This window comes from Protopterus annectens, chromosome 12.part0, assembly GCF_019279795.1.
Source record: "Protopterus annectens isolate FY-2018-M chromosome 12.part0, PAN1.0, whole genome shotgun sequence".
In the NCBI taxonomy this organism is placed as follows: domain Eukaryota; kingdom Metazoa; phylum Chordata; order Ceratodontiformes; family Protopteridae; genus Protopterus; species Protopterus annectens.
In genome coordinates this window covers 373,645,743-373,671,422 of record NC_056746.1, presented here as the reverse complement: position 1 = coordinate 373,671,422, position 25,680 = coordinate 373,645,743, and the positions used below count along the sequence as shown (strand labels likewise).

The 25,680-nt window shown below is 41.8% G+C and overlaps 1 protein-coding gene across 1 annotated transcript in view; it reads left to right on the top strand.

Moving 5' to 3' along the window:
* LOC122816166 (protein disulfide-isomerase A2-like) overlaps positions 1-25,680 on the top strand; it is a 209,249-nt gene that overhangs the window by 161,839 nt on the left and 21,730 nt on the right. Inside the window, exon 9 of the mRNA XM_044088919.1 lies at positions 7,228-7,409. Coding sequence (XP_043944854.1) covers positions 7,228-7,409 — 182 coding nt within the window. The remainder of the gene's footprint in view (positions 1-7,227; positions 7,410-25,680) is intronic.

The window sequence follows — 25,680 nt, the reverse complement described above, 5'->3', positions numbered from 1 at the left end:
TACACATACCATTTTTTTCTCTGTTTCATAGCAAGTCACTGTACACTTGCATGGCCAGCAAATATAGTAATTGCAATTTGCAAACTCGGACAAACTAAATAAAGCCAGAAAAAAATAAATAAGTCCTCAAACTCGGCCAGCATAGCATAATATGAATGGAGCAACTGCTGTGGACATTAAAAATGCAGCAGCAAGAATTTCTGGGGTCGGGACTCAACTATCCACTTTGCTGCCCATGGTTTGTGAAATATAGCATTTTAACAGATCACTGCTTGCTGAACTATTAGCCACCCAGCAATACACAGTCAAAAAAAAAAAAAAAACATTACTGCACAAAAAATAGAACAGAATGCTCAGCAAGAACACAAAATCTGAAAAAAAGTAGTTTTGCATATTTATTTGTCAAGGACAAGCTTTTGGCTAATTTTGCAACATGTTCATATACAATTACATGCAACTTACAAAAAGCTTTCAACAATCAAGTTCACGAGCTACATGCCTACCTTACCAGACAGTAGTACTGCTATACTGTCTCAGTATATTCAATGAAAGTTGACTAGCTGATTAAGGAATAAGCAACTATCAGGGCAGCACATTTCTCCTCGCTCATATCTCCTGTCCTAGTATTTGTGGATTCCCTGAAACTCTGCCGACAACCCAGTCCTGTCTATTGTACCAGCCCCCTTTTCACTCACATGATAGGCTTTCCTTCCTCTTCACATCCCATTTCCATTCCTTGCAACCTGCAATTGTACCACATACTCCCCTTATGGACAGAAATCAAAACTTTTGTGCTTCTCTGTCATCTCATTAACTTCCAACCTCTCGGTCTGTTTTTGAATAATACTGCAAATGCATACCGCGCTGTGAAGTTCCCGAGAAGAGTGTGGGAACAGTCTGGCATTCGCTCCTGAAATGTGGACTACAAATGATTTGTTGTACAAAACTGGTCTCAGAGTCTGAAGTGCCCAACTCCCGGTAAGTTTATTCCACAGAAAATCAGATTTAGGTGTAGCCGAGTTAAAATACATTTAAAGCAGAGCATGACAGGGGACCCTAAAACACAGCATTCATAATACCTTAAAAATATATCATAGATATTTTTTCTAGTTTTGCTCTCCGGTGTACATGTAGCCATTAAAACTGAAAAGTATAGTTGAAAACCGTGTTAAGTTTTCTCTGCAGTGAAATTAGCATTGGAGCGCAAGCAATGGTCAGAACTCGAAAGGAACTCCAGACAGATAAGCAAAGTGCAAACTGAGTCATCCAGCATAACTAAATACAGCCAGCATAACTAAGAAAACTCAGCGGTCAGCATAAATAAATAAATAAATGTAGCATGAATCTGATACCGTAATGTGCAGCAGCAGCAATTGTTGAACATAAGACAATTTTAAACACCAGACATAAGCAAACTCGGCCAGCGTAACTAAATAAATAAAGCCAGCATAACTAAGAAAACTCGACTGGCATAACTAAATAAATAAATGTAGCTTGTAGCATGATAATGTAATGTGCAGCAGGAGCAGTCAAAAACAGACCAGACAGCTAAGCAGATTGAGCAAACTCGCTCTTACCTGTGTTCCGCCCGCCATCCCAATTTCAATTCCCTCTGAGTCCAACAGGCAGTAGCTGCGTGGTGATATCAACTACTAAAAAAAAAAAAAAAAAATGGAAATTCAGAAATTAAGGAGGCCACTCGAGAATGCGTGGCACCCCAATATTTTGCCCTCAAAACTGGTAACTACTGAGGAATTCAGTACGGTTGAGAGGTATGTCCTCAGCGCCGGAATGTCATACATGTGTGTCCTCTGGCTCACAGCTGTCACAATCTACTACACTGGAGCAATGGGCATGGGAGCAGCAAGATTCCCCTACCGCAGGGTACCTTCTCTTCAGAGTCCTCTTCAGACCTCCCCCTTGATGAGCCACCCTTTAAAAAATCATGCAAGAGGAAGGACGTTGTTTCACCAAATAAATCTCTCACTGAAGATATGGATTACAATGAAGGGGAAGGGCCCCTACGGTCACCCCCTGAAGATGTCTCCATTAGAGACATACTAGAGATCTTAAAACAGAGGGCTGACTGGAAGCCCACCAGCCCTTCCTCTGAGGAATCTTTCTTCTTGCAGGTTTTCCGTGCCCAACCCTCTACTTCCTGGGTGACTCCGCCTGCAGATGAATTAGTCAAGCTCAACTTGCAGCATGCTTGGAAGGCCCCTGACACCATTGAGCCAATCTCCTGGAAACTTGACAAAATACTCTCCTCCCCAGTGGATCAACCCCACTGGTCCAAGAGTTTGGCAGTAGATGCTATGGTGGTGGTGACAGCCACGATAAAGAAACTCACAGAGGAGAGCCATATTGTCCATCCTCCAAACCGAGAGTCTCAGATGCTGGACAGATTAGGGAAGTGGGTTAATGCTTTAATGACCTTTGCCATACAGTCGTTGAGTTATTTGGCACATTTTACCTGTCTTCAAAGGAACCTGATCATGGAACTCTCAGGAAACTTATCAGGAGCAACATCCGACAAGGTACGCAACAAGGCTGCCTCCCAGCTTGCCACCCTAGAATCCATCTCTAACGCATCCATGCAGTTGATTGCACATACAACTGAAGGGGCGGGCAGAGCAGTGGGTGCAGGAGTTGTCATGAGACATCACGGCTGGATGCACTTGTGCGACTTTGTGGACTCCTTCAAGTCTTCCTTCATCAATGCTCCCTTTGGTGCTTCTTCTCTGTTTGGCGCAAAAGTTAAAGACACAATAGCCAGGTGTGAGAAGGATGGAAAGACCCTGTCTGCTGTAGGCATACGTTTTTCCACTCCTCAACAATCCTAAACCAGGAATCAGAGAAGTAGAAAGATGTGGTTCAGGAAGTCCCATAGGCCTTTTTTGTGACACACGTGGCTATTTTTTTCCCCAGGGCAAAGGGGGAACTCATAAGGTAGACACCCCTCCCATGGCAGAGGGGGCCCACGTAACCAGGGCTCCAGGGATTCCTTATCTGGGCAGCTCTATCAGAGATCCTGAAGAGTGGCCTGATTGCTTGCCTCTGGAAGCAGTCAGGGGACAAATTCTCTCTGCATCACTTAGCCTGGCATTCAGTAACATCAGATTCCTGGGTGCAGGCGATAATTACCAGAGGTTACCATATCTGCTTTGATCTTTATCCAAGGCCACAAAGGCGAATCCCTGATGTTCCACCCAGTCAGAGGGATGCAGCAGCTCAAGAAATTCTAAAGCTGCTCAAAAAAAGAGTCATCCAAACAGTCCCACCAGACCAAATAGGATCTGGATTTTACTAAAGGTTATTTTTAGTGCCAAAAAAGACAGGGGATTGGAGGCCAATCCTGGACCTCAGTATCTTGAACAAGTTTGTCAGGCAGGCAAAATTCCAGATGGTCACAGTTCAGTCTATCCTTCCATTTCTGGAAAAAGACAATTGGATGTGCTTGATAGATCTTCAAGATGCATGTTACCACATAAAAATGGATAAACACTCCAGAAGATATCTCTGCTTCCAGCTGGGAGCCAATTATTACCAATTTCGGACACTGCCCTTTGGTCTCACCACAGCCCCCAGGGTGTTCACCAAATGTGTGGCAGTAGTAACAGCTCACTTGAGACTGCAAAGATTCCGGGTGATTCCGTATTTAGATGATTGGCTCCTTACTGACCCCACCAAGCATCTACTGCTTCACGCCTTACATTACACTCTAAAACTGGCAGGGCTCTTAGGTATCTCAATAAACAAAGAGAAGTCAAAACTGGCACCCACTCAAAACATAGAATTCATTGGAGCAACATTCGACATGAGATCCTGTCTGGTTGCTCTACCTCATCACAGATTACAAAGGTTAAGATCCCAGCTCCAAGCAATACTCTCTCAAGACTTATTCCCAGCTGGTTTAGTCTTACAACTACTAGGGTCAATGGCAGGGACAATGACCCTAGTTCCCCTGGAGAGATTCCACATGAGGCTGCTTCAATGGCTCCCAGCTTCACAGTGGTCTCTATTAACATACCCCATGTCTTACCCAATCCACATAACAAACCATTGCAAACAAGATCTGAATTGGTGGATGAAGCCTGAACACGAGTTATGGAGTCGCCCTTTTTCATCCCCTCAACCCAAGACCGTAGTGACCACAGACGCATCCCTGATGAGATGGGGGGGCATTTTCAGGGAAAAATAGTCCAAGGCACTTTCCCCCTTACAGGCCAATCTGCATATCAGTGTCCTAGAACTGAGGGTGGTGCTTCTAGCATTGCAAGCATTCCAGCCACAACAACAACCACCACAATGTTGATTATACAACTACTGGATCCAAAATGCCCTTCCATTGGGGACAATTACTATCCAATCGGACAACATATCATTTGTCTGGTACCTCAGCAAACAGGGAGGAACAAAATTCTACCCATTATGTCGGGAAGCCCTGAAAGTATGGCAATGGGCGATAGCTTCCAACCGCTTTCTGATAGCAGCACACATTTCCAGGAATTCCAATGTGATTGCAGACAAACTGAGCAAAAACATCCTCCTGCCTAATGAGTGGTTTCTCAATCACATAGTAGCAATGGAGATTTTTTGTCATTGGGGTCAGCCTTTCTGTGATCTGATTGCATTTCCCATGAACCACAAATGCAGCAGCTAGTTCCCTAATCCCCCTTCAGGGGAGTCACCAAGGGATGCTCTGATACCTGATTGGCCCCCTGGACTGCTTTATGCTTTTCCTCCTTTTCCCTTGATACCATACTTTTTGAAGAAAGAGCAACAGTTAAGAAGAAAAGTAATCCTCATTGCACCCTTTTGGCCCTGTAAAGTCTGGCTCCCCTTTCTTTGGCCTCACCTAGTTCACTGCCCATGGACTGTGGACCCAACTCCGGGACTGCTGTCGCATCCACCTGGGCTAGTCCATCCCAACCTACCGAGTCTCAAGATGACCGCTTGGTACCTCCACTTCCGGTAATTGCCAGACAGAATACTCTATATTCCCCAGTACAAAAAATACTTCTGGCTTCCCATAAACCATCCACCAGGAAACTTTATCATAGTAAATGGAACAGATTTGTGATCTGGTCTCAAGAACAAAAACTTGACTCCTTTTAAACCCTGATTCATAAAGTCTGAGAATATTTGTCAACTTTGCTCCATTCAGGAGTCTCAGCTTCTACTATCAGAGTGCATTTAGCAGCTATCTCAAATTTCTGTTATGGCTTCAATGATTTTTCCTTGCTATCTCACCATCTCTGCAAAGCCTTCTTAAAGGGAATCATGCATTTAAGACCACCCCTTAAAAAATCCATTGAACCTTGGAGTTTAATGTTAGTCTTACAAACTTTGATCCATCAACCCTTTCAGCCATCAGCCACCTGTAATATAAAATTTTTGTCTTGGAAGACCTTATTCCTGGTAGCCATCACCTCAGCCAGGAGAATATCAGAATTACAGGCCTTGTGTGTAAAGCGCCCATACATCATTTTTCACAAAGAGAGACTATCCCTTCGGACTAACCCCTCCTTGCTACCCACAGCTGTCTCATATTCAAATATTAACCAGTCCATTGACCTGCCACTTTTCTTCCCAAACTTTTCAAAGGGGAATATTGTTTGCATTTGTTGGATATGTATAGACAGTCACGCTTTTACTTAAACGGGACTAAATCTTTTAGAAAATCGGATAAACTGTTCCTGTCTTTTTCAGGCCCTAGATTAAGCTAGCCAGTTTCCAAAGTCATTTTGTCAAAATGGTTGAGAGATTGCCAATGTATTCGCCTAAGGAAACCTTGATGGTGACAGTTTTGACTTTGTGTCAGACGTTTTAACTTGTGATTTTAATAAACATCTCTGAGCGTTTCCAGTGCCTCTTTTCTTGTAATTTGTTTTCTGGTGTACTGAGGACTGGTTACAACCACCTTGCTGATTTTTATGGACATTTTGCCACTGTAAATAGTAGTATAAATCTTAATCTATGCGATTCATAGTTTAATTAGCACAATTAATTTCCAAAGTACACGCTAACATAAATGAACTTTATAGAAGAGATTTGAAACAGCTCCTACTGTGCAAAGCAGGAAGTTTATGGACATAATCCTAGAGGAATCCTGGAAGATTATACAGCTGATGTTCATGAAAAAAAGAATACACAGAGGTTCAAAAGATATCTATCGGCAGCATTTTTACCTTCCTTGGAGCTCTGGATCAGGTTTTGGATCGTACAAAGATCTTTTTTACTGCCCTCTCAAAACTTCCAGCTAATGTAATATTGAAAGAGTCTGATGATTTTAGTTGGATCTATATCAGAATAGCGAAGAGGCGTTTAATCAAATCCCTCTTCGCTGACACATAAACAGCGAATGCACTAAAGCGCGAACGCTCAGAACACCGATTTCTTTCCCTGGGAAAGAAATCGGTAGCACTAACAAACAAGCACACAAACTTTCAAACATTACAATGTGGGGGGCTATGCCCCCCACACCCCCCAACATGGGGGGCTGTGCCCCCACACTCCCCCAACTTAATATACCAACTCCGAGATCGCACTACAGTGGGGAAAGGGGCAAACACATGGAGAAGGCCAAGCGATTTCTTTCCCAGGGAAATAAATCGCTGTTCTGAACATTCGCTCTTTAGTGCATTTGCTGTTTATGTGTCGACTAAGAGGCGTTCGATTAAACCCCTCTTCACTATTCTGATATAGACCCTTTTAGTCCACTACGCATTCTATCCCATGCACCATGTAGTTATTATACTAGAAACAAGGATACCATGTGGGCAACAAAGGCTCATATGATTTTGTTGAGATATATACTAACAGAGAAGGGAAAATCAGGAGGAATTAGAAACATTGGTTCAAGAAATTGTGAAATCTATAGAAGTTAAGATTCCAGTCTATGGCAGGCGTCCTCTACTTGTATAATTAAAAGAGACAAAACTTAATTTCCCTTTCTATCTATCTGAAGATGACAAAAACAGTTTTATGAACTTGTATTATAGTAATTCATTTTTGGAGGACAAGTGTTTTTCAAAATGAGTTTGTTGTGCTTGAACATCCAGTGCAGATAGTTGGAATGCTCGGGCCATTAGTGCAAAGGTCATTTCATGCACATGATCTTTATTAGCATCTTTATCTAAGTTTTCTGCCTGTTTAAGAGTATTTACATTGGAAGGAAGCAATTCATTATATGCATCAGACAATTTTGCTTTATTTTCATTGCAGATGCTCCCTGGTGTGCCCATTGTAAAGAACTTGCACCTATCTGGGATGAGCTTGGAGAGAAGTACAAAGACTATGAAAACATTGTCATTGCTAAAATGGATTCAACAGCCAATGAAGTTGAAAATATTTCAATTACTGGCTATCCAACCATTAAATACTTCCCAGCAGGCACTGAGAGAAAGGTAATTTGAACCTTTTTGTTTATGCATTACTTCTTTTAAACTGAGTTTTTACAATGTGTATTTAGGAATCCCATAATTCAGTCTTCTATGTACATCTGGAGGTGAAATAATATCTATAACTGTTTATTCATATCTTATCAGACCCATTATTGAATATAATGCACCTTTTGGCATGCATGTGTCTAAACATATCACACAACATGAGAGATCTCAGATTCATATAAAAAATGATCGGTGCCCACAAACATCTTAGTTATCAGGAATGAGTGGTAGCCCTTTCTCTGTACTCTCTTTCTTACAGATTCCACCTTGTTTATCTGTCTACCTTTTCATGCCATGAAAGATCCAACCCTATTCCTAAAGAATGAACAAACACAGAAATCTGTCTAGTTCCAATCTTACCACCACAAGTGTTGAGGAAAAAATAAAAAACAAAAAACCTAGTGGTCTTAAAACTTCATTGATAAGCTCAGTCACAATAATTTCCAAAAATCATGAAATACAGGTAGTGTTTCAAACCAACAAGCCTTTTTTCGTCACAGGCAAGTGATCCTCAGTAACAAAAAATCAGAAATATTTTAACAATGTTAAACATATCAGCTTTTATATACTTAAAAGTAGGTGTGGAAAATGTACATATTGTTTATATTTAAACCTGCCTATTCAAGGGAAGCAGTATAAATATGGCCGTAGAAGTGCATTTTAGAACAAGAAGTACCCACCCGCACACACTACTACTGATTAGATCAAACTAGCCTGCTAGTTAAGGAAATTACTACCTATCTTTTTGCAACCTACATTCCAAAATCAGGCATTAAGAAAAGCACAGAATACACATAAAAAGACTTTTAACTAAAATTGCTTTTGGCTACCTGATGCAGTAGGTTCATAGGTGTGTACTAGGCTAATGGCCCTGGAGCCTTTACAAGCCTAGCCCATGGGATTACCCTGGCATCGTGCCACCCGACCTTAGTTCCCAGTGCCTCTGCCGAGTAGAGCCACCAGAGTGATCCCCGGAGTGAATTTTCTATTTCCCATCCACTCATCAGGATTTCTCTTGAAGAGGACCAGTGAGTTGCTCTGTTTGACATGTATGGGAAGAATGTTCCATAGCATGTGCAGTCTGGGTTATGAACCTGTCCCTTCAGCATGTTCTGTCGATTGTGGTAATGAGGTAGAGGTCTCTGGAGTGTGGAGGGATTGGGATTTCTTTAGATGTAGCATTTCTAACAGAGCCGGGTCAGACATGGCTTTGTAAGTCAACCAAAGACTCCCTCTCAGTAGGCAATATTAGATGGAGAATAGTAGGAGTTTTTTGAGTCTGTCCATATAGGACAAGTGTTTAAGGCCTAGGATCCTATTTGTGAGGTATTTTTGCGGCCTCTCCAGTTGAGGAATTGTGCTCAATGATTGGCCTAATGAGGGAAGAGTAGAGACAATGACCCTTTCTTCCTGGATGCAAAGCCCTTACTAATGAGATGTGCCACACAGAAGGACTTTCTGACCACAGTGACAATGTGGTGGTCAAAAGAGAGGCTGCTGTCAACCTGTGTTCCCAGATCTCTAATAATGCCTTCTGTGTTCAGTGGACTACTATTGATATGGTAATTCATGGGAACCGATTTTTTTTCTCAAAGGGCTTGCAACACAGTTTTTGGCATTGAGCTGAAGGTGCTGAAGGTGTTGGTTTTCCCATACCCACCCTCCCTATTCCTGTCTTGTTGTTTAAATTTAGAGGCTTTTGCAGTTGCCCGCCCCCACTGTAGATTTGATCTGGGATACTCCCCCAGTCCCATCTCTTTACCTCATTCTACCTAATAGACTCCTTCTGCACTTGTTTTTAGTAATTTTTAATTTAATTGCATTTTTTAAACTGTTTGGTCTAACATTGCTACATACTTAAGTATGTTAGCTTGCACTGCATTTGAATTGTTTTTACTGCTGTTTTAGCTACTTTTCTGTATATATATATATATATATATATATATATATATATATATATATATAAATACCATTCCTGTAACTAGTGCAGTCCAGATTCAGATTTGCTATATCCAGGACTGTATGTAAGCTTCTGAGCCCCCCCCCCCCTAGCTTTCTGTGTTGGAGGGAAGCCTTCTAGATTATCAGTGGGAGTGATAAGCACTAGGTAACCTATCTACCACATAAGGAGTGGTTCTGGCCCAGAAATTGTAGTTATTGGCCGTTTGGGCAGTTTTTCCATCTCTCTCAACTTTCTGATTTAAAAGCCCGAATTTGCACTTGTTTGCCCCCTTTCCTGTAACTAGTTTAGTCCAGACACAGATTCTTAGTTTTAGCACTTCAGTTTGCTTATTTGTCATCAGCACTTGTTCAGAACTTGTAAGCACTAAATAACCTACTAATTACTACATCACTCAACCTTCCTCATAACCTAGAGGAAAACAGTTTTGGTCCTTACTTTCCTCACGTGCTTAGAGAAAAAACAACTCTTGTACTCACTTTCCTCACTTATCTAGAGAAAAATATTTTTTTATTCAAGCATGTCCAAGGGTCAGCTCCCAGTGTTCTCTCCTGTCTATCTCATGAATCTGGGCATCTTGGGGCAATGTAGAAATTGCCTCATGTACACAGACAACCCACTCCTCCTACCACCCAACACTACAACCTGTGAGAGATGCACTTATCTAGCCAAACTGGAGGTAAAGTTCTCTCCAATCAAGACTGAACTTGACAGTCAAGAGGAGAAGGTAAACACTTGCACCACACCACACTCATCACATAGTCTCACTAAATCTACACCACCAAAATCCACACATAGAAACACAAAAACATTCGCGAAGGCTCTCAATAATAATCTGCTCAAGCAACAGAGACCTCCAAAGCAGAAATGCAAGCAACCTCCACCCCCCAACACAACCCAAATGACACATAGCCTGCAGACTCAGTGTACCACTCAACCACAGCCAATAAGGCAAAACAACGTACCCAACACACTAGTCATAGGCAACTCTATAGTCAGGCACACTGATGTCCCACTCACCAGGCTAAACAAGGAGAAGGTTACTGTCAGCTGCCTGTCGGGTGCCAGGATCCACCACATAACCCACGCACTCAGGTCACTCCACAATAAGTACAAATATGACTCTGTCATTGTCCATGTTGGTGTGAACGACCTGAGACATACCTCCCTGGACTACATGAAAAGAGACATGGAAGAGCTCTCCGATCTTGTAGCCCAGGCAGGTATGACCCTAACCCTGAGTAGCATTCTGCCATCACCCAGAATGATGCTGCAGTACAAAGACAAAATTATTAACTTTAACAATTGGCTAAGCTTCTGGTGCCATTCTAAAGGGATCCAGTATCTGTCTGCCTGGGATGACATGGTCGACAGACCATGATGCTTTGCCAGAGATGGCCTGCACCTGTCACCCCTGGGATTCCAGATACTGGCCAAGGTTCTTGCCGCCCCTATAGTGCCTTTTTTAGGCAAGGTTCAAATGACAAATTCACCACCGTAACAGCAACAGGCAAGCAAAACTAAGGGTGATGCTACTCAATGCTAGAAGTCTAAATCTCAAAATGCACTCACTCAAGGCACTCCTTAAAATGGAGAACATCAATATCTGTGCAGTGACTGAAACCTGGTTCAAGGCTCCAGAGAGCAAGCCTGCACTACCAGGCTATAACTCATACCACACTTTTCGGCCATGTAACCTGGACCGGAACACCAAAGGCGGAGGTGTGTCCATATTCATTAAGGATATCCACACCTTCAGGCTAGTTGCTCAGCATAATGCAGCTGAGGTTATCCAAGTGCAACTAACTCTGGGCAAAACTGCAATCCAAATTGTAGCTTGCTACAAATCACCCACCATGCCCCTGGATTCCCACTCCTCTTTTCTTGATGTACTGGAAATTATTAGAGTTCATCCAAACACCCTAATAATGGGCGATTTTAACTACCCCACCATTAACTGGGAAAACTACTCATGTACCAACTCCTTCACTCAATGCTTTCTGGAATTCATAAACTCCAATGCCCTGGATCAACTTATCCACACCCCCACCAGAGGCAACAATATCCTAGATCTAGTCATTGCCAACATGAGTGACCGGTGTTCCACACCTGAAGTCAACGCCTCATTGGTCCAATCCGACCATAAGCTAATTACCCTAGATATCCATATCCTGCCCCCCCCCCATTAAGGAAACCATGGTAAAAAAATTCTCCAAAGCCAACTTCATGCTTCTTAAGACAGAAGTGGTGAACTTCATGACACCCATGCAGATGGACAATACAGTTACGACTACTGAATCCTACACAATTGCACTTTATAAGCACTTACATGAGTGCATGAATTGTGCTATCCCAAACAGAACCAAGACGCTATCCTCCAAAAAAAGGAAGCCAATCTGGTGATCCCCTGCCCTAAACAAACTGTACAACAGAAGGAAGAAACTGTTGCAAAAGAGAGTAAAATCCCATGAGTGGAGGAGCTCCCTGGTTAGCCTCATTAGGAAGCTGCGATCCCTGGTAAAATCCTCCAAAGCTAGTTATGAAAACAAAATCACCACTGATTCTAAAGACAACCACAAAGCATTCTATAGCTATGTCAAGAATCTCAACGGCAACACTCAGATCTACTCTGAGTTACAGCACAATGGCACTAAATATACAGACCCAAACTAGGAGCCATAATCAAAACTCCTAACGATGTGGACATCCTACAAAAGGGCCTCACTGAGACAGATGCCTTGTGTCAAAGCCATGGCCTCAAGCTCAATGCCAAAAAGTGCATTGTCATCCCCTTTGGTAAAAACTCTGTACCCATGAACTACAATATAGGCAGTAGTATACTTAACACCGAAAGTGTGATAAGAGACCTTGAGACACAGGTGGACTGTAGTCTCTCCTTTGATAATCACATCGCCACAGTAGTCAGGAAATCCTTATATGTGGCACACCTCATCACAAAAGTTTCTCATCCAGAAAAAAAGAGGTCATTGTTCCCCTCTACTCATCACTCATTAGACCCATTATAGAGTACAACGCCCCTTTTGGTATGTACCTCACAAGACATCTACAACAATTGGAAAGGCCACAGAAATACCTCACAAAGAGGATTACTGGCCTCAAACAGATGCCCTACGCAGACTGTCTCAAAAAACTCCAGCATTACTCCATCGCATATCGCCTACTCAGAGGTGATCCCTGTCTAACATACAAAGCTATGTCAAACCCAGAGCTGTTGGACATGCTCCACTTAAAGAAATCCCAATCCCTCCGAGCTACACGCTCTAGGGACCTAAACCTTGTCACCACAATAAACAGAACATGCCGGAGGGACAGATTCCTGTCCCAGAGACTTCCCATACTCTGGAATAAACTTGGATGGGAAATAGGAAATTCACCCCGGGGATCACCTTTGTGGTTCTGCTCGACAGTGGCACAGGAAAATAATTTTCTCGGGTGGCAAAAGCCAGGGTACGTTTTTGGCTGGACTTGCATAGGCCCCAGGGCCGATAGCCTAGTACCTACCTATGAACCTATGGTTCTGACATCAGTTGTTGGTCTCAGTGAGGTCTTTCTGTAGGATGTCAACATCACTTGCGGAGTTAATAATAGCTACCAACTTGCAATTGTCTGTGAACTTTGTCAGACAGAGTCCCTTCATGTTGGCCTGGACTGCAGAGAAGTAGATACCAAACAGGAGGGGACCCAGGACCAAACCCTGTGGGACTCCACTTGTGAGTGGGTGGCAGTCTGATTTGGAGTCAGCTGCTTTCACACTGTGGGTTCTATCTGTAAGCCACTTTGCAACCCACTTAGTGATATATGGGTTGATCCCTAAATTAGTGAGTTTTTCTATGATTCCTGAGTGGGGAATGGTATCAAAGACCTTGGCCAGATCAAGGTAGGCTGTATGAATGAGTCCCATTCACATTGTTGAACTTTTACAAGTTCAAACATCATATGGTCAAAACCATATGTTCGAACTTGTAAAATTTCAAACATTTCAGTGGAGATCTCCGTAAGGGAAGCTTTCCCTTTCCTGCAATGTAGTGCAATCTCAGAGTTGGTATATTTAAGTAGCGGGGGGTATGGGGGGAGCAGGGGGGCTTGCCCCCCTGCTTACAACCTTCAGGTAATTTTTTTGTTTTTTTTTTTTATTACGTTTTTGAACTTTTAAAGCTTGAACATATGGTGTCGACTGTATGGTGTTTGAACTTTTAAAAGTTCAGCAACATGATATAGACCCTGTATGAACCACCTTGCCTTCATCCACAGCTCTCTGGTGAGTGACTCAAAGAAGTCAACCAGCTTGAGCATGCATGATCTACCCTTCACAAAACCAAACTGTGTGGGATCCAGAGTTTGGAGATTCCCTATATCCTTGTTTATTAGGTCAATGATGATGAGTTCCATAGATTTGCATATCAGACTTGTCAGGCTAATGGGGTGATAGTTCCCAGGGTCTGAAATCACTCCTCTTTTGTGGAGAGGGATGACTGTAGCAGTGCACCATTTGGTAGGGACAAAGTCTGAGGTGAGGTTGTGGTTGAACAGGGCACACAGGTGAGGTGCCAGTTCATTCTGCAGTTCATGTAGAACACAGCCAGGGATATTGTCAGGTCCCATAGAAGCTGTATTCTTGGCCTTGGATAGTGCTGTTTTAACCTGTGCAGCAGTAATACTGGGTGCCTGGTAATCTACTGGTATTTTGACTGGTCCTTTGGGGGGAGAGAGGGGTAAAGTTGGCACTGAATCTGTTAACCAGTATATTGGCAATATCTGTTGGCCTGGTATAGGAGAAACCATTGTGCAGTAGCTCAGAGCAAATCTGGGTATTGCTGTAGAGATTCTTTACATAATTATAGAAGGCCTTGTGGTTGTCTTTACTATCTGCTGCAATCCTGTTTTCATAGCTAGCTTTAGAGGATTTGATGAGGGATCTCATCTTTTTGTTGAAGCTGATAAGGAAGTTTTTCCAGTCTTGGGACTTCACCTTATTCCACATCAGTTTCCTCCTTCTGTTGTAGAGTTTGTTTATGGCAGGGGACCACCAGATTGGCTTCCTTTCTTTGGAGATCATCTTGGCTCTATTGGGTATGGCGAGATCCATGCATTTGTGTACATGTTCATACAGTGCATTGGTGTATGATTCGGCGGTCATGCAATTATTCTTCATTTGCATGGGTGCCGTGAAGTTAGCCACCTCTGTTTTTAGGAGCCCAAAGTTAGCTTTGGAGAAGTTTTTCATGGTGGTTACCTTTGCGGGGGGGGGGGGGGTGTATTTCCAAAGTGATTAGTCTGTGGTCGGATCTAACCAGGGAGGAGTTGACTATTGGTGTAGAGCAACAGTCACCCATGTTAGGTAATGACCAGGTCAAGGGTGTTGCTACCTGTAGTGGGAGTAAGAACGAGTGGGTCCAGGGCATTGGAATTAATTAATTCCAGGAAATGTTGGGCAAGTGTATTGGTACACGGGTAGTTTTCCCAGTTAATAGATGGGTAGTTGAAGTCACCCAGTATGAGAGTGTTAGGCTGGACCCTAATATTCTCCGGGGTGCTTAGGAATGTGGAGTGTCAGTCTTGGGACATGGTTGGGGACCTATAGCAGGCTGCAACCTGAATCGCTGTATTACCCAATGTTAGCTGCACCTGAAGTATCTCTGATGCATTATGTTGGGCTACCAGTCTGGAGGTGTGTGCATCCTTTATGAATATGGAAGCACCACCGCCGTTGGAGCTTCGGTGCAAGTTCTGGCGCCAAAAGGTGTGGAATGAGTTATAGCCTGGTAGCGCAGGGGTGTTTTCTGCTGCTTTAAACCACATCTCTGTTACAGCACAAATGTCGATGTTCTCCATTTTGAGGAGTGTTTCAAGCGAGTGCATTTTGAGATTTAGACTTCTAGCATTGAGCAGCATGACCCTCAGATTGCATCTGTTTGTAGCTGTTATGGTGGTAATTTGGTCTTTGGAACACTGCCGAAAAAAGGCACTATAGGGGTGGCAAGAGACTTGCCCAGTATCCGGAAGTCCAGGGGTGACAGATCCAAGCCATCTCTGGCAAAGCATCAAGGTCTGTCAGTCATGTCATCCCAGGCAAACAGATACTGGATCCCCTTAGAATGACACCAGAAACTTAGCCAATTGTTGAAATCAATCATTTTCTGCTTGTACTGTGGTGTCATTCTGGGTGATGGTAGGATGCTGCTCAGGGCTAGGGTCATACCCGCCTGGGCTACATAATAAAGCCTTCCTCAGATCTGTGACAGGAACTAAAATCAAGAAAAAAACACATAGCTATCTAATCATAAACATAATCTACTTAAAACACTATAAATATAAAAGTACATATGTCTAATAATATCCTTTAGTAAATATCCATCCATGTGTATTATTGTGCATAAAAAACTAAATAATTAGTAATGTCTTTCAGCTTTTCCCAGTTAGGGGTCAACACAGCGGAACTCCGGTCCGCTAATGATTGGCAGTGGATTTTTACAGTGCTAAGTTGCCAGCCTGACGCCCAACTTTGTAAGAAGGCACACCCATTCATGCTCGCACCTACCTGCATGTCTTTAACGTCACTCGACTGCACAGAGGACATGCAGATTCCACACAGAAGGCACTCCAGCCAAGAATCGAATGGGAAAACCTCTTGCTGTGAGGCGACAACGCTAACCGCTGCACCACCATGGCAAACTAAGTAATTAACAGCTAGAAAAAAATGTCAGTGCTTTGCAAAAAAACAAAACTGTGAGCCCCAAAACATGTTTATATAATAATGTATAAAAGTGTGCAGGTGTGTGCATGAGGGTGCATGAATGTCCACCAGTATGGTAAGTGGGGGAATTATACCAATACTACATGGTAATAGCAGCATGAAAAAAGTGTGTGTTTTCTATAATTACTTATAATCATATAATTATATATAAATAATATATAAATGTATAAATTATATATTTTTATGTATTTTGTTTATAGATTCATATTCCGTCTCCCTCACTTATGGAAAAATTTCCACTACATGTCAAGCAGAGTAGCACCCTTGTCACCTTCAAAGTAAACCTAGGTAATTGGATGGGCAACCTCAACATCCCTTCCAGTCTATCCTATCTTGCCCTCCTTGAGGCTAGAGTGAAATTTTGAGTAGGGTGTATTGGCTAGGCCTGAAATGGTGTGCAGACTGTTTGCCTTGTGCTTACATATGGACCTATAATTTATTATGTATACCAGAAGTTTGCAACTACTCCAGTACTTCCCTGTATTATGTACTATACATTATATACTATATACTGACTGTTCCGCCACTGAACTGCACCTTAATCCTGTGGCTAATAGTGTTTCAGAGTCCCACTACCGTCTCTGTGCAGTAGTATTTCATAAATTCATAAGATCAAACTATACCTGCTTTCTCCGCTCACCTCTATCTGGAAATGCATACTGCATTCAATTACTGTAAAGTTTCTTAATCCCCTTTCATTCATGTAATTTGTGTTTAAACTAAGGTCAGATGATATTTTTATCTGTAAACATAACTTACTCCATAAGAGTAGAGTAGGTTATGCAATATACTTATCACATTTTGTTGTCATTTTAAACCTTACAGTATGGTAATAGTAGATGTGTTTCCATTATATGGCTTGATGCTTTCACTATAACTCAGCAACTCAACAAGGAATCAGCTGATTAAACACAACTGGTCTTAAATCAACCCAATGGAAAAATTAAAAAAAAAAATTAAAAATAGTTTTTGCAGGGGATGAAAGCCCCACACTCCTGATCTGTAAATATATATATATGTGTGTGTGTGTGTGTGTGTGTGTGTGTGTGTGTGTGTATGTATATATATATATATATATGGTTCTATCTGACTACGTCGACAAGTCAGAACGCCGACAGCGAGAACACCGACGCCAGAAGATCGAAAACGGAGAAGACCGACGGACCAAAACCCCGACGCTGAGAACATCGACATGGGAAAAGGCTGTGGATGTATGCGGTAGTGACGGACGGTAGGGTGCGAGTAAGGTAAGTGTGCGACTGTGATAGTTTGTGGGTTGGGGGCGGGTTAAGTGAGTTAGGGTTAGGGCGCGGGCTAGGTAAGTGTGCGACTGTGATAGTTTGTGGGTTAGGGCGGGTTAAGTGAGTTAGGGTTGGGGCGGGCTAGGTAAGTGTCGACTGTGATAGTTTGTGGGTTAGGGGCGGGTTAAGTGAGTTAGGGTTAGAGGCGGGCTAGGTAAGTGTGCGACTGTGATAGTTTGTGGGTTAGGGGGTTAAGTGAGTTAGGGTTAGGCGGGTTAGGTGAGTGTGCGATAGTGGCGGACCTTAGGGTTAGGGTTTGGGTTAAGGTTGTAGGTAGTTGTGTATGTGAGGTTTAGTGTTGGTTTGTAAGGATTTTGGTGTGCTTGTGTTGTGTGTGTGCTTTTTGGACCGGGGATTTGTTTTGTTTGTTGCTTGTCGGGATTATGGTGTGTCGGGCATGTGAGGTTTCGTGTTTGTGAAATGTCGGTTATGTGGTGTCGGTGATTTCGTTTTCGGCGTTTTGACTTGTCGACGTTGTAAGATAGATCCATATATATATATATATATATATATATATATATATATATATTATATACATACAGAAAGACAGACTGATTCCTGAGGATTAATGTAAGTGCATAAAGCAAGCCATAGGTCATGCTCCCATGATGCAGAATTTTGCAATTCAGATTTGTAAACCATGACAAGGACAGACCTCATTTTCAGCTCATTTGCACATCTCTGAATTGCAGTTAGCTACCATGAAGTGTAGATCAGTGCTGATCTGCCCGTTGTGGTAATTAGCTGCTGTGGCCACATCATGTAAGCATAGTAATCCCTCCCCTTCCAGTCACTATCCCACACAAAGTACACATACATACACAAACACACATCTGCACGCACACTCTCACACATCCACGCATGCGCCTGCAAGCACACCACAGTCCCTGTACCTTTCCCTGAGTTGTCTGCTCTTTTCTGCTGTCTCCTTTCGTGGCATCACAGAAAACTGCAGTGCCATATTGCAAGACATATCTGTGGTCTCTAATAGTTCCCACCACTCCAGATCCCTGTATTATTTTAAGTGCTATTAAGGCACAAGAGTTTATAGTACTCCCTGGTATCTAGTGGATCTCCCATCCCTGATTCCCATATTAGTTTCTCATTAAGGGACAAGAGTTTAGAGTATTCCCTGGTGGCTACTTGTTCCCACACCCCCTATCCCTGTGCTGGTTTAGGCATTATTATGACACATGTACCTCTCCAAACACCTGCACCAACTGGAAAGGCCACAAAAATACCTTACAAAGAGAATCCATGGCCTCTAACACCTGTCCTATGTGGACAGGCTCAAATCACTATCACTCTACTCAGCATTTTACTGATTGCTCAGAGGTGATTTGTGTCTCGCCTACTAGGCAATTTCAGACCCTGCCCTGCTAGAGATGCTTCATATCTGTAAGTCTAACTCCTCGCTCATTACCCACTCAAAAAGCCTAAATCTAATATGCCACATCGGTAAAACTTGCTGGAGAGACAGGTTTGTCTCCCAGAGGCTGCCATGTCTCTGGAATAGACTTCCCATACACTTCAAACAGAGTACCTTGCTGACCATTTTCAAGCGCAACCTTGATGTGTGGATGGGAAACCACAAATTTATCCCAGGGATTCCGCCTGTGTCCCTCATTGGCAGGGGCTGCAGGTGCTGACTGATGTTTCTTTTTTTGGGGATAAACTATTGGCTAGGCTTGTAAGTGCCTAAGGGCTATTAGCCTAGTAACCTCCTAAGATCCTATGATCCTGTGATACAACTGTAGTATACTTTGTGGCTAGTGTTGCCCCGCCCTTGCATTCCCATACTAGTTTGGGTGCTGTTATGACAAAAGTGTAGTAGCCTTGGTGGCTAGTGGTCCTATGATCCTGTGATACAACTGTAGTATCCTTCATGGCTAGTGTTCCCCCACCCTCACATTCCCATACTAGTTTGGGTGCTGTTATGGCAAAAGTGTAGTAGCCTTGGTGGCTAGTGGTCCCTCACCCAATGCTGTAGACTTCTCTTGTTAGTCTAGGGGTGCATGGAGGTATGACAAGCACCCCAGCCCACACTCACACACATGCACATGAAACATACACACACACACACACACACACACACACACACATGTAAACACCTGCCTGACCCCCTCACTAATGCCACTACTGACTTCCACACCTCCCGACCCTACCTTACCACTAAACCCCCCATTATTTTCTTCTTCCATGATGGATGACCACGGCCTTTTAGCTTTGCTCACTACCATAATGTGGTAGGACCAGCTGTGATGATTTACACAAAAGCACACAGTGGTTGTAGGAGATACAGAGAGAGAGAGAGAGAGAGAGAGAGAGAGAGAACATGGCTATTTAATATATGCCCATCCCCTGGACTGCCTCATTAATGTACTGCATGCCCACGGAGCCTGCTCTGTGCAGTGCTGCATGTCTTCCTGCTGGAGCACCATATTAGGGCTGTCTCTAAATTCAGAAAGGTAAATATGTGCATAAGGTGTACATATCTCAAACATTTATGAATTCCCCCAGTTATCTCCATGGTCATGTAAACAGGAAGAAAGAAAGGAATCACTACTGGTGCACACTTAGAAATCACAATGGTAGTGATTTCCTGTGGAAAATAATGATCAAGGATTTCATCTTTTCAGAGATGAGCTAGACCAGGTAAAACCTTATGCAGTTTGCTCTCAAAGAGCATTTAAGAAGCCATCTTGATTTCTAAAATATTTTTTCCTCTTGTCATCATTAAATACCTTAAACCCTCAGCATGTCTTGCCTCTAAGATATATGTAACCAATACTATACCTATTTAAATTCTGCAACCTTCTTATGTCTTTGGTACTGTCCAAAAGGTTAATTGTACCTGTTAATATGGGCAGAAAATATGACTGAATTTAAGTAAACATCTTATCAAAGGTTTGCACACATTTAATAGAACTATCATAACCCCAGTATTCAGCAATATAGAATGCCCTTCTTACTACTGTGGAGACATGGTGATCAATCACTGTCACTTTCATATAGGCTACTCAGAGGTGATCTTTGCCTTGCATATAAGGCAACCTCTGACCCTGCTTTATTGGAAATGCTGCATATCCACAAGTCATATGGCACATAGGTTAACCTGGTATATGACATTAAGAGACCCTGCTGTAGGGACAGATTTGTCTCCCAGAGGTTACAGCACCTTTGGAACAGACTCGCACTTCATGTCAAACAGAGCACCTCATTGGCTCTCTTCAAGTGCAATCTGGACGATGGATGGGTAACTGTAAATTCACCCTGTAAATGCACCCTGGGGGTTCCACCTGTGTTCCTCTTGGACACAGGCATTAGGTGCTGATCGTGGAAATAAGAGTAGAACTTGGCTAGGCTTGTAAGGGCCTAGTGCCATTAGCCTAGTAACTTCCTATGATCCTATGCCTTGAAGTCTGCAATAAGCAATTGCTGAAGCAAGACACTTTGTGGATACTCTTGAGGCAGCAAAAAGTTGAAAACATAAGACAAAGAGCTGATAATATAAGCAAGAAACAGAAAATCTTAAGAAATGTCTGAAAGGTTTGCCAGTGGGAATGTGATGGTAAGCATCTTTTAAGTCTATCTTTACTGTAAAAACTAGTAAAGGGACTAGAGGAAAAAGTACTGAAGAGATAGCCATTTTGAACTTTGGAAGCTTGACAAAGATATTTAGAAAGGGGAGGTCTAGCACAGGCATTCAAGATTCTTCTCTTTTTTATTGCCAGAAAAATATTTGAATAAAACCATTTGCCTGGCAAGTGGGCACTAGTTATGTTACTTCATGCTGGAATATTTGATACAGAATTGGACAAACAAGGAGACTTGGTTTACTGGGCAAGGAGGAATGCCCAAGAAAGGAGGGATGGGGATTATAATTGCCATGCGTACCCCTGGTGAATAATTTTTGGAATCCATTTGTCTAAAACAATCTCGTGCCACAAAGAAAGATGAAGACTCAGAGAAAGGGAAAGATTGCCAATGTGGGGGAGCCTGAAGAGGCAAATAGTCACAATGACTTATTGGAATGGCCTTGATTTTGAGAGGCTTTCTATTTCTTTTTGGAGCCTGCATGCCATTGCTTTTTCAAAATCCTGTTCGGTGGCTCCTTGGTGGAAGGGAAATTTTTATTGTCTTACAGAAGACTTGAAATATTTGAGTTAGTCCTTGGATTAACATTCCTCTCATCACACTTCTTATTTAAACACATTTATTAAATTATCCTTTAAAACATAGGCACATAAACAATAGATAAGAAAGCAACCATATTAACATTTTTCATATTTTTTTCTTTATAGCAGCTCTTATTCATTCCAACCCAGGTAGATAGCAAATGTGCCATTGGTGTGATAGGACAGAGAGAAATAAAAGGGTACCATGCTTTTTGCGAGTATGAGTTGGCAGATTTTAAAACTTCCCTACAGAGAACTCTTGTCAGAAATAATAAATATAATATTTATATATTGTTTATAAAATAATAAAAATAATGATTGTAACTAACTAACGGAATGATTATTTTGAGTTGGGATACAGGATTTGAATTGCCTAGCCATAGTAAGGCCTCATTAAGTTTAATGCTGTCATCACACTTTTTGAGCACCTCGTTTGAAAAAGGACCAAATAGTGCTATTCTGTCCAAGGGAGAATTTAAAAATTTCAGGTTTAAAATCTTCAGGAAGGTTTTGAAAATGAAGCCAAGCAAATCTTGTGACTGACCCAGAAGAAGCAACTTTGTAGGTAGTATCAGCAGCATCATAAGAACTCTTTAATGTTGACTTACATGAAAAGGAAGACACTAAGGAAGCCTTCATAGTATTCTTCACCTCAGAAGACAGATGGTTAACCATTATCTTTCGCATGTTCTCAAAAGAAAGAAGTAAAAACGTTGACATATGTGCTTGATTGTTTAAAATTCTGAATGTAAAATAGCAGACGAATACACTTTCTTCTCAAATTTGTTAACACCTTTTCCCTTTTGTCAGTGGTAATGAGATTAACAGAAGCAATTTGTTTAGCAGAAACAGTTTTAGATAAGGAAATCACTGCAGGGTCTGCTTTAGGGTTAGAAAATTATTTATGAGTCTGAGGTGCCTTATATAACCTGTCAGACTTCCTAGAGGCAGGAGATTCGCTATCAGGAAAACTGCAAGCAGTGAGAGGAACAGTCTAAAGCAGAAAAATAACAGAATGAGCAGCTGCAGACCTAGACATATCCAACTCTTTCAAATCATAATGTATTTTCTGGGAAATAGGAATTTCATTCTTTTTTTTAATAAAAAAGCTTTCATCTTTGTTAAAGTCTCAGAAAAATATGTCTTCAAGAGAGAAATCTGAAGCAATACTTTCCTGCCAGTTAGAATCTTCAGGCTGAGAAGAAATTCCTGAGGCACCATCTCTCCAGTCCCTGCTCTGTGACCGTAGATCAAAGTCAGAAAAAGAGGGAACCATTTTTCTTTGCCTTTTCCTGTCTGAAGTTTGTAGCTAAAGAAAAGGCAGAAATTAGTTCTTTAGCAAATCCCAGGAACTCTTCCAAGTGTTCCATGTCCATACAAAAGAAACAGAAGAAAACAACATTTTCTCTTTATGCTCACTTTTCCTAGGAAACTCCCTTATAGGTTCAGGGATTAGTACTAGGCTAATTGCCCTTGTGGGCCATTTTAAGCCTAGCCAATTACCCCATGTGAGAATCAAACCCTGCACCTTGTGTCTGCAAGGTAAACACCTTAACTATTATGCCAACCTCCCAGCCCAGATTCAGGATGCCTATCCCAGCTATGTGAAGGACCTTCTGCTGTTCTCTTGAGACTAACAAGAGTGGTTCTCCCTTGCCCTCACAGAGCATCAATACAGCTGCAGAGGATGCGTCCATCCCATTCTCCTTAATGACTGTAGGTGCAACACCAGTGGGACTGGGAGAAGGATATGAGTGGACTGAAGAACGAAGGACAGCCACAGCAGAATCACCAACCAGTGAATGAAGCACAACAGGAGCTGGTCTAAAACTCAAACACTTCCTGGCAACTTTCTTCTTCTTACAGTCAGATAAGTTATATTTTAATCTCTATGAACTATAGGTATTTTACTATGCCTTAATCTATCTAGTACCAAAGATATCATCTTTTCATTTTACTAGTGACTACTAACTAGAACCATCCTCTCTCCACTTGCAAAACCTTTTGAAAAAAAATCATTCACAGTCAAATTCTTAAATACATTAACAAGTATGATGTTCTAATAAGCAAACAACATGGAGATTCCATTCTGAAAGTAGTGCACTGTCTTGGTCATTTTCTTCTTAACCAACCACATTTCATCAAATATGGAGAAAGGCTTAATCTCGGATATTTCATCTCAGGTGTGACATTCACAGATCTCAATCATGTCTTTGATAATGCTGACCGTGCTGTTCTCATAAACAAACTACCTTGTTACAGCTTAGCCATTGTTGATATTAAATGGTTTTCAAACTATCTGAATCATGCCAGTTTTCAGATTAAAATCTTTTCACAATAAGTATGGCATTGGTACTTCTCTTGCAGTTCACTACAAAGTTTTAAATTCAGACCTTTATTGTTTTCATTTTTCATTAATGAGCTTTTATGGGACATGTCAAAAATTAACTGCATTATCTGCATACTATATGCTTTTGATATTGCCCTAATAAACTCACAAAAATCATCAAAATGGAAAGATCTGTTGAAAAGGACTTTAGACTTCTTTGACATTGGTTTGCCAACCACAACATAACAGTCAACCCTGCAATTGCAAAAGTAATGACATTTGGCATAACTCAGAGTATTACCTTAGCACAAACTGCTTATAAGACACCCAAAAGGTAATCCCTTTCAAGTAGTCTAAAGTCAAAAGTAAATTGACATCTAAAATAACATATAGAATAACTGATACAGTCTTAGGTCAGTTTAGAAGTGCTATTGTTCACACCTGAAGTATGGGAAAACACTGCAATCAATGCCCATAATCTAAGACTGGAATGCATTCTGACTGTAGCTATCAATGTCCTACAAAACACAGAACCAAATTCCAAAAGCATTAGGTGTGGAGTAACATGCCCAACTGAGTGTGCTACTCCATGCTTGATTCAAAAAGATAGGGCCCAACCAGTTCACATTCAGAATATGTAAATGGGGCTGGCAGAGCCCTACACCCATTTCCAAATGGGGAATCAAGCTGGCTTTGATAAAATCAATCAGCATTGCACATTGGCAAGGCTTGCCAATGTATAACTCCAACTCGGCGGTGTAGCCATTGAAATGAATGAGCTTCATAGTGAACCAGTATGTGTAACCAGATACTGCAGGCAATACTATATGGGAGGCCCGACTGTTTGCAGTTCCTAGTTCCACATGCAAGTAAAGTTGTACTGCAGGTATCTGGGGTCAGGCGGTCCTGCCTGGGACCATACACATCCAGAGTAGTGAGTAGTGTAAGCCATCCCCCAAATGGCTTTTTTAATGTCTTTTTAAAAATAGATTACATTTCATGGTGGGATAGTGGCCCCACATCCACAACTCCTCTTTTTGGACATGGTGAATGAAAGCATGATGGTCATTTCAGCACAAATTCCCAGGAGAAGTCTGCAACTACTGTTCAACCCATATAATAACAACCTCTTTGATTTTCCCAAGTCTGCATGATAATGATGCTGATATCCATCACAGAATATTGGAATTATCATTTAGACAGACTGCCTAGTTTACTGAAAATGAAAGTATTAGAATCAAATAGTTCTAAAAAATTAATGATAGCAATAAGAATGTGGTACTGCTTTTAACATCTGTTTTTTTATGCTCATGAGGTGCTGCATACTTTGTTCGACAAAATTCACCCACCCTTGAGAAATATACGGCAGTGAACATGCATTACTTTACCTTGCAAGAATTTTACCTTTAATGTTTCAGGTACTGGTGTTTCTCTTAACTTAGTAATACTGGATGATGTAAAAGTACTTTGTCTACAGCTGGCAGTTAAACATTTCTTCCCTTGTTTGAACTAGAGCTAGAAATCTGTCAGGCATATTCTTATACATAAAATAAAAGCAAGCAATTACTGAAGTCCAAAGCTCAAAACCAAAACAAAGGCACCAGAAGACTGCCAACAAATCCAAAATCCCAGTTTATTAGATGTCACAGAAGGTAAACTCACATCCAAGACACATTAGTGCTAAAA